Source organism: Ahaetulla prasina, chromosome 1 (assembly GCF_028640845.1).
Source record: "Ahaetulla prasina isolate Xishuangbanna chromosome 1, ASM2864084v1, whole genome shotgun sequence".
In the NCBI taxonomy this organism is placed as follows: Eukaryota; Metazoa; Chordata; class Lepidosauria; order Squamata; family Colubridae; genus Ahaetulla; species Ahaetulla prasina.
The window spans coordinates 182,461,713-182,473,652 of NC_080539.1; the positions used below are offsets into that span (position 1 = coordinate 182,461,713).

Here is an 11,940-nt window from a genome sequence, read left to right on the forward strand (position 1 = left end):
GGAAGGCTGTTCCAAAGCAGGGGTCTTCAACCTTGATCCCTTTAAGACTTGTGGACTTCAACTCCCAGAGTCCCTCAGCCAGCAAAGCTGGCTAAGGAACTTTGGGAGTTGAAGTCCACAAGTCTTAAAGGGACCAAGGTTGGAGACCCCTGTTCCAAAGGACTGGGTCCACCTCAAAAAACATGTGCCTTCATAGTCTTACCAGATGACACTATTTAATGAAAAGAAGCTGGAGCTAACTTGGGGTGAGCAAATTTCTTCAGAGAGATGCTATCCTGCAGAACATGGCCTCATGTCATTCAAGGTTTTAACAGCACCTTGAGTTGCATCTGGAAATGAACTGGAAGCCAATGCAGTTCATGCAACTGTGGTGTGACATGAACAAATAATGAAATATGTGCTGCTTCAGTTCTGAGTGGTCTTCAATAGCAGCTGCATGTAGAGCATGTCACAGTAATCAAGAGTGATGACAATAAATGACTATGGCTAGGAGCAATATGAATGATTGTGAGCAAAGCCCCCCCCCCTTAGCCACAGCCGCCCCTGCTCCTACTCCTGTTCAGTATTTTCCTTATGAAAGTTTGTTGATGCTGACATTAGATACTGATACTTAGATACTTGTTTGTGATCTCATGAAATACTGTATGCGTTGGTTTTGGGATGCCTCCTGCTGTATATCCATCCCCAGGAACAATAAATGCTGTATTTTCTCCATTTGTACAGTATCTGTCTTATTGTTGATTCATGGAGGCCAAATTTTTAGCAAGAATTTGGCAGCACTTTCCAGCCTCCTGAACATCAACATGAAGACTGCCTGCATCTCTTTTGACTCAGGCAAGATTCAGTTCTACAAACATATGAAGATTCCAGTGATGACAATCAATATTTGTTTTATAGGGAAGGAGTCCTTAAACTCTGATTGCCTCACTCACTGAAATTTGATTCAATGTATCCCTAAGTTAGCTGATTATCCTAAGGTTCCACATATCTTTTCCAACAAAAACAGTGCATGTTGGCTTAGCATGTTCAATAAAGACACTGTACACTGTTGCAAGAATCTCTTACTAACAGGATGAAACTCTAAACACAGTGAGTCACAGTATTGCAGGGATATGAATAGGCACCAACTTCATCTCAGGACTGTATACTTAAAAAAATATCTAAGTGAAAATTCAACACACATTTCCCCCAACTATCAATAAACAATGGCAATCAACAGCCCCAGAAAATGTTATCCCACAAGTGCAGAAGGGGCTGCAGTTATCAATGTCCTATTTCTTGTTTCTAAAAAAAAACATATGGCATTTCAATGCTCACAAGTACTTTACTGTAGCTGTTCCACTGGTAAATGAGCAAAATCTGCATCCAAAATATATAAAGCCAACCCTTAATAATGTACCTTGGTTTTCCCTTTATGATGCCAGAAGCATACGGAAAGGGTACACAGGCCATGATCTTTCTGAATGACCTTGCTTTTAGCCAAGTGATCACAACTCTCCTCCCTATCCTTCAAACTGAGATTCAGTTTGAACTTTCCTTGGCAGGCTCCCCAACACCATTCCTGCCAGCCCTCTCTGCTTTCATCTGTATTTCCAACCCCTGAAAGGTGCTGAAATAAGCCAGTGTAGCGGCCAGAGACACCTGAACAGGAGCGGGTGAGGGTGGGTAGAATGGCCGGGGCCGCAGTTACCCTCCCTCTGCGCCCTTTCCCTGTAAAGCAAGGAGACAAGGCGGGGCGGAGGGAGGCACCCGATCCCTTTCGGGGCGCCTCGGGTCAGTCTGTCTCTCTTGCAGCTGAACTCCCAAGAAGCTGCGGGTGGTGGGAGGGTGGGAAGGACGTCCCCATGCCCCTTCCCTGCCAGGGATCACCTGCCCGCCCGCTCACCTTGGCAGCAGCGTTCAAAGCCGCGTGGCCGCTGCCACCTGGGCACCCGCTCAGCTGCCGGGCGGCCGCGGCGACCACCCGCGTACAGATCATGGAGGCGGCCATGATCGACCTCCTTCCTGCGGGGCCCCGCCGCTCCCGAGAACAGCCCCGCCCGTCCACCCGGCGCCTGCGCAGAAAGAGAGGAACTGATCCGAAGGCCGCCGAGCCTCTTGGCGCGTTTATTCTTCTTCCTGCTCCAGGGAGGAAGTGGAAGCCACCGGCGGAGACGCCCGAGACGGTGGTCCTGCGTTGGAGGCGCGTAAGACGTCTTGAGCCCCTTAGCCTTTACTTCGCGGGCACGTTACCCTGAAAGCGCTCAAGTGGTGCTTTGATGCCCCGGTTGCTCCGCCCCTCCTTTGAAGTAGTTTAGGGATTTGATTACGTAGCGTCAAGTTGTTTCCGATTCCTAGCGACCGCAGACAGATTTCCTCCATAACGATCTACCTGGCCTTTGGAGTCGCGGCTCTATCACCGAGTCCTTCCAACTTGCCGCTGATGTCGTTTTTCGTTCCACCTTTCCCACCATAACAGCGGCTGCAAAGAAAACGTCCTTTTCCTTGCCTTTTATCCAAAGAGTTTTAATTTTATTTATGCTATTGTGAACATTTTAAACGCGCCCCCCTCCCCCAACGAATGGCATGCAGGGTAAAAAAGAGGCCTCCCCTTCGCCGAGACTTATGAAGAGGTGAAATGCGGGCGTCATGGGCCGCCCACCCCCTTAAAAACGGGGTCGTTGTTCCCAGCGGGAGCCCTTGCAGGGAAGAAAGCGGCCTCGCTGAATATAATGCGAGGCTCCAGAACAGAAGTGGGGCTTAAAGCCGCGTTCATGTCCTTCTCCCTTTTTTCCCCTGCGCAGGTCACGAAGGGCCGCTCTCAGCTCGCTGGCTGCGGTACTTTCCTCCGATCTCACCCGCGGCTTCGTCTTCCGGCCAGCAGAGGCGGCGGGATGGCGGCCGGAGCGAGCGGGGAGCAGAGCAGCATCAGGGAGAGGCTCTTGGCTGCCTTGGACGATCTGGAGCTGCTGGCCAGGTGGGCGCTGCTGGCCGTCGCGGCGTGGATCTCTCCGGGGCCGCCCTTGGCGTTCCGCTGCGGGATTTCGCGCTGGTCGCGGAAGAGCCTAACCAGGAATGAATTAATGAATGTTCTGGGCTAGTATTCTTCTTCTTGTGTTCCGGGCTCCTATCCTCGGCCAAAGGGGGTGGTTTGCACGGCGTCCCGACGTGCAACATAACGTTATTGGACGGTTAATAAGTACCCAATTTCAAATTACTGATTTCTAGGCTCACGTGACAAAAGAACTATTTATATCTCGCCTTTATTACTTTTACCAATAACTCAAGGACGCGAACACGTCCCACACACTTTCCTATTTTCCCCACGACGGCAACCTTGTGAGGTGGGTTGGGCTGAGAAGAGAGAGTGACTCGCCCAAAGTCACGCAGCTGGCTTTCATGGGTGACTTCAACTCACTTGCTTTCTAACCTGGTGCCTTTGCCAGTAGCCCAAACTGGCTAGTGATTAACCATAAAGTGGAGTTTTCTATTTCCCTGCAAAACGGTTGTGAAGGGCTGGCAGACTTGCAGGAACAAACTTGAGAAGCATCAGTTGAGGGAAGTGTGCTCAAGATATTAGACAGGATATAACTCTTGTTCTTTTTTTGAAGCTGGCTTGTGTGAAAATGATTCTTCAAACATTTTACATGTTCAAGTCTAAGGTGCAAAAATTACTTTTCTGAATTGAGTGTAATTTATTTTGATGCACCTCTGAGCAGAATTTTAAACGTTTGCTTTACATTGCAGATGCTACTTCACCTGATAATCCATGGTTATTAGTAATTGATGATCAGGAAAAAAAATTACCTAAAATAGCCCACTGGTGCGATCACAGACAGGATGTCCACTTTAAACAACATGCCCTTTCTAGCTCAATTTCACAAATTATATATTTTTAAAACTAGAATCCCCATCCCTGTTTGTTATGTTTTTACTATAGACCACTTAAATTGTTTAATTTTTGTTACTAACTTCATTTATTTATTAATCATATTTTTATAACAATTAGTTCCATCAAATATCAAATCTAACTGATTAGCTGAAACAACGGGAGCAAAATTTAAGATGAAAAGAAGACTTAATTTATTTGCTTTGGAGGAATGAGTAATACACTAAAACTGTCTCCTTTTTGCTAACACGTTTATATTGTTTTGCTTTAGAGAACTGATTGAAGTTTTGGCAATTTCAAGAAATCAGAAGCTAGCACAACCTGGGGAAGAGAGCCAGGTAAAGATTTTAAAAATCTTATAAAACTATAGAATATTTTTTTTTTGTTAATTATCTACAGGTTGACCAACCTGAAAAGTAAAGTAGTATGTCTGTTTCTCCATTTTTACTTATGTCACATAAACAATTCTATACTTTTTTTTATCCGGGCCCTGAGGTTTATAACTAGAGCTATTAGAAAATCTAGATAGCTACTACAAGATTTGATTTTATTGGAAATCCTGAAATTGACAAGTTACATTTTCCTGTAATATATAATTATTTGTTGCACAGATCCTGGAATTGTTAATTCAGCGGGATAAAGAGTTCCAAGAATTGATGAAACTAGCTCTTGATCAAGGGAAAATCCACCATGAAATGCAGGTATTGGAAAAAGTTGTAGAGAAAAGAGACAGTGATATTCAGCAGCTTCAAAAACAACTGAAAGAAGCAGAGCATATTCTGGTGAGTGAACGGCTTGATATCTTTTGATGTTTGTGCCTATTAAATCAGTCATACAGAAAGTTGGTATAGTTTATTAGTATTAAATGTTCTAGTAAATGCAAATTAGGCTACTTTATTTTTAATATCTTCAATCCTTTCCTTTGGTTGCTATGTTACTGCAAGCCACAGTTGTCTGTACTTTCTTGAATTCTGTTTTCTTTCTCTGTGCTAGTTTGCAGGTTTTTTTTCTTGATATTTGGATGCGATAACTGGTAACCATGTAAATATTTTATATGAATCCTACAGCATGTTACTAAAAAAGATAAAATGGCTCCTTGAGCCTGAAACCCCCGGTTAGCAAATTATTGTCTGAATTTATACAGCATAAAAAAGGTAAAGGTTCCCTTCACACGTATGTGCTAGCCGTTCCAACTCTAGGGGGCAGTGTTCATCTCCATTTCAAAGCCGAAGAGCAAGCACTGTCCGAAGATGTGAAGAAGTGGTCATGTGGCTGGCATATGGAACAGTAATTAAGCAAGAGGTTGAATTGTACAATTCTTTGGACCAAAACCATATTTTGGCTAGCATGCTGTAGAAAATCAGTCAATTTAGTTTTTTCTTTAGCATTTTGTATGAAGCCAGCTGGTTCTTATTTAATTAACAGCCCATTATTTAACTCTGGTTTAGTACAATTTTAAACCAGGCAATAGATCAAGATTTTCTTTTGTTAGCAAATTGGTGAGAAAGATAGCCCTAAAGAAATGCAGAAACATTCTTGGGATCCTATTAAATAACCAAGCTGTTGTTCTTAGACTTTTCCCTTGATTAGGATAACTTGCATATTTCCTATACGAATTTTAATTTCTGTAAAGAGGATTTATGAAAGAATACACTTTTTATAAATCGGCATAATAATGAATAGTATTTTACATATAGGCTACAGCTGTTTATCAAGCAAAAGAAAAACTGAAATCAATAGAAAAGGCAAGAAAAGGTAAGTATTGTTTTTAATTATTTCTTAAGAAGTCTGTTACCACAACCATAAATTGAACATTGCATGTCTCATAAAATTTATAAACATTGGTTTCAGTCTTAATTTATTTTTTTCAATAATTATATATTTTTAAAAATTCATGGTACAAGCCAAGACAATTCAGTAGATTTACATATCATTTATTCTTGTTCACTTCAAGGTGTTTTCGGTCATTTGCACCTTAATAAAGCTGTGACCAAAACTAATTAAATAAAATCTTGCAATCTTCTGTGAGATCTTTGAGTCCAACAATAGATTTCTCCTGAACAGTTATTTACAAGAGGTTTGAGGTGAAACTAAAAGGAGCAATTGAACAACATACATATTCCTGGTTTAATTTCTCCAGCTTTGTAAGGATAGTTTTTGGTGCTTCATGGGATGCTAGATATAATTATGAGAAGGGAAAACAATGGCCGCCTGGAGATTTGAAAATTGCAATTCCTGGCATTATTTACATTAGAGCAACAGGGAATTGTAATTTATGGTGAATAATAGAGCAGAACAGAAAGTAAAACTACTGGAATGTCTCTGTTGTCTGTAATATATTCATGAATCAGTAGGGAGGAATGTTCAGAATGTTTGGCTTTTATTGAATTATTTTTGCACAAGAATTTAATTTGAAGACACAGGAATTATTTTCATTTGGGTATTTCAAAAAGTTTCTCATGAGAACCATCATACCATATGAAAATGTAGCACCTTATAAGATAAATTTCCACTATAGAAAAGAGATTGAATTGCACATAGAACTGCCCCCCAAAAAAGAAAGAGCTTGGGAAAACAAAAGGAAACAATCATTTTATAATGTTAGTGCTTCTACATTTTTTTACTTGAAAGGACTAATAGTGAATTTTATGTTACAGAATGGATGGCTGCGTGTATTCATTGTATCTATGTTTCTTACAGGAGCTATTTCTTCTGAAGAAATAATTAAATATGCTCATAGAATTAGTGCCAGCAATGCTGTTTGTGCTCCTCTAACTTGGGTGCCAGGTAAATAATAAATATATATCATCTTATTTTTACTTACAGTAGGTATTTACATATTTTTTGGCAACTGCAAATATGTTTATGTGTACTACTTGGTAAATTTGATAAGATAGGTAATGCAAAATACATATTTTCTAACATGGGAGGTTTATGCAGTGCTTGGGATTATTAAGGTGAAAGATGCTTTGGGGCACACATGCATATGAATGTAACATGCAATTCCTTGAATCTGCCTTCTAGAATTAAGCTATAGCTTTAGAGGCAGCCTGAGAAAAGGTGCAGCTGCTTTAAGGATGTATTAAGAGTATTGCCAATACTCTTTGAGTGCTGAATCTTTTTTCCTTTGAATTTCTGACTACTGAATGCATGCATGCTTTGTGCTACCAAGTGAGCAGCTGTTAACTTATCTAAGATTTTTTTAATGAAGAGTATGACAGGGAAAATAAATTATTTGTTCATTCATGCTATTTTTAAAGCTGGCCACTCATGAATGACTTCAAGTTTACAGGAGGTTAAAACAAGTAATAAAGGTAAATGAAAGCAATAGTAAAAATGATCACAAAAGAAAAAACACTGTTTGACTTATATTTGCTTATTCAGAATTGCAAACAAAATCATTATTTTTAAGGGGATCCTCGAAGACCATATCCAACTGATTTGGAGATGAGGAGTGGTCTTTTGGGTCAGATGAACAATCCTTCAGCAAATGGAGTTAATGGACACTTACCAGGAGATGCACTTGCAGCCGGCAGATTACCAGGTAATAGAAATTTAAGAGAAATGAGTCTGCTGTCAAGTGTGTTTATATGCACACTTTATGTATATAAAGTGTATATATACGTATGGAATACGCAGTGTGGAACCTTAGGCATGACAGATGTTGTAAATCTCAGAAGTTAATGAAATTAAGAAAATCAAGACAAGTCCCTTGAAATAAATTATTTAAGAATTTATTTAAAATAAAAAGATTGAAATAGATTCAAAGAGATTAAAAATGAAAATATTAAAAGCATTTACATCACTGTAATGAAATGTGTGTACAGTGTTTGCACAGGCTCGAGTAAAAATTGTTTTAAAAAAACAGTATTTTATCAGAAGATTATTTCTTACTTTTAAATCAAAGCTGGTCTGTAATTGAAAAACAAGTGATGTTATGAAATGCAGTAGAGAGGAATAAGATCAGGATGTCTTCAGCTGTTTTAGTACTTAGCAGCATTGAAACTTGTATACTACCCTATAGTGTTTTACAGCATTCTCTGGGTGGTTTACAATGTCGGCATATTTCCCCCAGCAATCTGGGTCATTTTACAAATCTCAGAAGACCGAGTCAACCTCAAGCTCGATCAGGATCAAACTCTAGGCTGTGGGCAGAATTTGTCTGCAATACTGCATTCTAACAATTGCACCGTCAGGGCTGGTTTTTTTTGGAATATCAGCATCACTTTACCACTGAAGTTGAAATATAGGGAGGAAATAAGGTTGCCTTCTTTTTCTCTAAGATGCTTTTCTGGTGAAATTGTATACACTGCTAATTTTAGAGGAAAGAAGACTTCTGAAGGATGAATTTAATCCTGTGATTTTTTTAAATGGAAAAAACAAAGCTTTACTGACGGTGAGAAGAGTTAAGCACATGACTTTCTAAAGAAGACAAGATTCTGGTAGTTTGAGGTAACAGCCTGAGAAATAAATTAGACAAAAATAACAAAAGGATGGATAGGTGGCTTGGAAAATAGTAGAAATTTCTAGGGTTGATATGAGTGAGAGAGAAAAGCAAATAAGCTTATTGACCAATTAAAATAAATGGGAGATAGCATAAAGAATACCTTTTATTTGCTGTCTTGTTTATTGTGAGAGCTTGTTGAAGTTCTTCTAAAGCCCAGATTGAAAGCACATTGCTTGCAAATGCCAATGAGTTCTTGCAGAATCACTAGTATTCCCTCAAAGCATCCACATCCTTTAGCATTGGCAAATCATTTCACCATTACCTACACCTTGACATTTTGTATGCTCTGAGGTTGTGCTATCTTGGCTCAAAGTGGTAGAGGATAACATGAATGCTGCAGGAGAACCCATTGTGGCAGTTGATATGTTTATTGGGAAGCTTATGAGCTGTCTGGCAGAAAATAAAATTATGGCCAATGGTTTATACTTCCTTGTACATGGGAAATACATATCAGTTGCATTTATTATGAGAGAAATTTGTTTTACTTTGGGAAATCCAGTTTTGGTGCCTGGAGAAGGTCATTTGATTTATACGGAGGAGGGTATTTGTCCAGTTATTTAATACTATCCATTTGCTGTCCACAGTAAGCATTCTTTCAGTTTGCAAAGGGAAAAAGTATATATTAAACAGTTGTGCCCTAATGGAAGATCAATTGTTAAAAAGTTTAACAGGAATATTAGTTGGTTCAATTATTTTTATCTGCTAAGCACGTGAATGGTTTGAAATCAGGAATCTGATATTTTTTTAGATTAACAAATTATGGGAATCCTCAATTTACAAACCTAATTGAGTCCAAAATTTCTGTTGCTAAATGAGAGTTGTGTGTTTTGAAAAAGGACATTTTATGACCTTTCTTGCCACAGTTTAGTGAATCACTGCAGTTGTTAAGTTAGTAACGTAAATGTTAAGTGAATCTAGCTTTCCCATTGACTTTGCTTATCAGGTCACAAAAGGTGATCGCATAACTCTGGGACACTGCAATAATAAAAAATGTCAGTTGCCAAGAGTCTGAATTTTAGACTTAGACTAACCTTATTCTCACTTTGAATTTACACTAATCGGCATATATTAAAATGAAATTTCGCTGCATACAGCTCTCAAAATCACCCTCTCCAATATACATTACATAAACAGTACTAAATAAATACAAAATTATACCCACATATATGGCATGGAGAAACAACAGTCTATTTTGGATGTACACTATACATGTATATAGCGAGAAAAACGAATCTTGCAAGTTCATCAGATGGATGGCATAAGGAACAAAGCTATTACAGAATCTGGCAGTCTTGCTAGAAATACTTTGAAACATCCTCCCAGAGGAGAGCAACAGACCGTGAAGTGGGTGTGTGGGGTCTCTAACAATGCTTTGAGCTCTAAGTACCATAATTTTCAGCGTATAAGACGCACCAGAGTATAAGACGCACCTTAGTTTTTGGGGAGGAAAATAAGAAGAAAACTGATTGGCAGGTGGATTGGCCTCCCGGAATACCCCCAATCAGCTGTTCCCAGAGGTGAATTTTAGCAATGGTTGTGAGCTGTGCCTTGCTTTTTTTTTTGTGCCTCTGAAACTCTGTTTCAGAAAAAACTTCTTTCTGCCTCTGAAAGCCTCTGAAACAGCTTCAGAAAAAAAGCCTCTGAAGCTCTGTTTGGGGGCTTCTTTTCTGAACCTCTGTTTGGAGGCTTCATTTCTGTAGCTTCATTTCTGATGCTTTTTTCAGTCTTTGAAACCTCCGTTTGAGAAACTGGGCAGGGCTACATTCAGAGTATAAGACGCATCCAGATTTTCACCCTCTTTTTGGGGGGAAAAAGGTGTGTCTTATCCTCCGAAAAATACAATACATAGCGCTTATCAGTAGTATCCTGAATAACAGGAAGTGAACTTCCTATAATTTTCTCAGCTATCCTTACCTCTCTCTGTATGGACCTTTCCATCTGAGGCACTGCTGCCACCAAACCAAACAGTGATGCAGTTTGTTAAAACACTCAATTGTGCCTCTGTAAAAAGTGCCCAGGACAAAAGATGTGCTCTCCTCATCCAATGGAGGAAATGCAGACGCTAGTTTGCACGTTTCACTAAGAATTACGTGGAAAAACCAGTTCAGATTGTTAGTTATCTGCACCCCCAGATACTTAATACTGTTGACCACCTCTACAGCTGCATCCTTGATAGTGGAGTATGACCACGCTAGCTCTTTGATCATGTGACCATGGGGATGCTGCAATGGTCATGTGAAAAACTGTCATAAGTCTATTTTCGGTGCTGTTGTAATTTCGAACGCTCATCAAATGAATGGTTGTAAGTTCAGGGACTACCTTTACAAGGTACTCTTAGCATCAGAGGGTTTAATGGGAAAAAGATATGTTCTTCTAAAATCAGTGGGAATTACAAATATACGGCTAGTTTACTTGATTTTTGTAAAATTGATGTATAATTTTATACTGTAAACTTCTGGTTGTCAGTCAGAAGGTTCTTCCATGTCATTTTAATATATTATTAAAAAATAAATAAGAGCATGAAGTAATTGTATATTTCTTTTTTCTTCAGATGTGCTTGCACCACAATATCCCTGGCAATCAAGTGACATATCAATGAACATGCTTCCTCCTAATCATAGCAATGACTTTATGCTGGAACCTCCTGGACATAATAAGGAGAACGAGGATGATGTAGAGGTTATGTCAACAGATTCCTCGAGTAGCAGTAGTGACTCAGATTAGGGTCTGCATCTGACTCACTTGATCGTACCAGCGAATACACACATTCTGCATTCCAGATAGAGGTTGTGGTATCAAGGAAGAAACTTAAAAATTCATGAGAATCATTCTCTTGTATTTGATGAATATGACTTTATCCCAGAATTTCAGATAATTGTTGAAATAGGATGGAGGTAGGTACTGGAAATGTGTTATGCTCTTACATAATTTATTTTGGTATGTGTTTACTCATAAAAATGTTTTTGCACAAAATAAATATCTATGAAATTGCAAGTTAGCTGTTGCTTTTGAGTAGAGTAACACTTCTATAAACAGCAAAGAATTATAAGGAGCAACTGTCACCAATTCCTTAATACATTTTTGTAGTAAGTCTTCTAGTCTTCCAAATAGATCTTCAAGCAGCAGAGATGTGGGAGAAAATTCTATTCTTCAAGTCCATTAAAGCATTCTATGAGTAAAAGACTGCTAACTTTAGATCCAATAATCTTTCAGATTGTATAAAATCAAAAAATATTTAGATTAGACTTCTCCAGCCTGCTACTTTGCATGTGCATTAGTTTGTAATACTCTACTGGCACTCCTACTTCCTAGGCTTTTTGTCATGGGAATTGTAGCCCAATGTACAAAAAGAGATGATGATGTTAGTTGCAAAGTTGTGTCGGACCCATGGTGACCCCATGGACGTTTTTCCAGCCCTTCCTGTCTTTTACCATCCTCTGGAATCCATTTAAGCTTACACCTATTGCTTCAGTGACTCCATCCAGCCACCTCATTCTCTGTCGTCCCCTTCTTCTTTTGCCCTCAATCTTTCCCAGCATTGGGCTCTTCTCCAGTGAATCCTTCC

The 11,940-nt window shown here is 39.4% G+C and overlaps 2 protein-coding genes across 3 annotated transcripts in view; one reads left to right on the forward strand and one right to left on the reverse strand.

Moving 5' to 3' along the window:
- The window catches only part of SUCLA2 (succinate-CoA ligase ADP-forming subunit beta), a 33,307-nt gene extending 31,224 nt beyond the window's left edge, over positions 1-2,083 (reverse strand). The window contains exon 1 of the mRNA XM_058184073.1: positions 1,886-2,083. Within this exon, the coding sequence (XP_058040056.1) occupies positions 1,886-1,990 (105 nt within the window). The 5' untranslated portion in view covers positions 1,991-2,083. The remainder of the gene's footprint in view (positions 1-1,885) is intronic.
- Positions 2,070-11,369, forward strand: MED4 (mediator complex subunit 4). 2 transcript variants are annotated; one of them, XM_058184128.1, is made up of 8 exons: positions 2,070-2,182; positions 2,784-2,956; positions 4,140-4,206; positions 4,480-4,650; positions 5,566-5,623; positions 6,569-6,655; positions 7,281-7,412; positions 10,927-11,369. In XM_058184128.1, exons 2-8 carry the CDS (start codon positions 2,874-2,876, stop codon positions 11,097-11,099), a joined length of 771 nt encoding a protein of 256 aa, XP_058040111.1. In that variant the 5' UTR covers positions 2,070-2,182; positions 2,784-2,873; the 3' UTR covers positions 11,100-11,369. The 2 variants fall into 2 exon arrangements, with proteins under 2 accessions (XP_058040111.1, XP_058040104.1); XM_058184121.1 differs by lacking the exon at positions 2,070-2,182 and adding an exon at positions 2,200-2,612.
- The last annotated feature ends 571 nt before the right edge of the window (positions 11,370-11,940 follow it).

Coding starts and splice junctions, on each gene's coding strand:
- MED4 (XM_058184128.1), top strand. CDS start 2,874: ATGGCGGCCGGAGCGAGCGGGGAGCAGAGCAGCATCAGGGAGAGGCTC. Junction 2,957..4,139: donor GATCTGGAGCTGCTGGCCAG/GTGGGCGCTGCT, acceptor GTTTTGCTTTAG/AGAACTGATTGAAGTTTTGG. Junction 4,207..4,479: donor AACCTGGGGAAGAGAGCCAG/GTAAAGATTTTA, acceptor TTTGTTGCACAG/ATCCTGGAATTGTTAATTCA.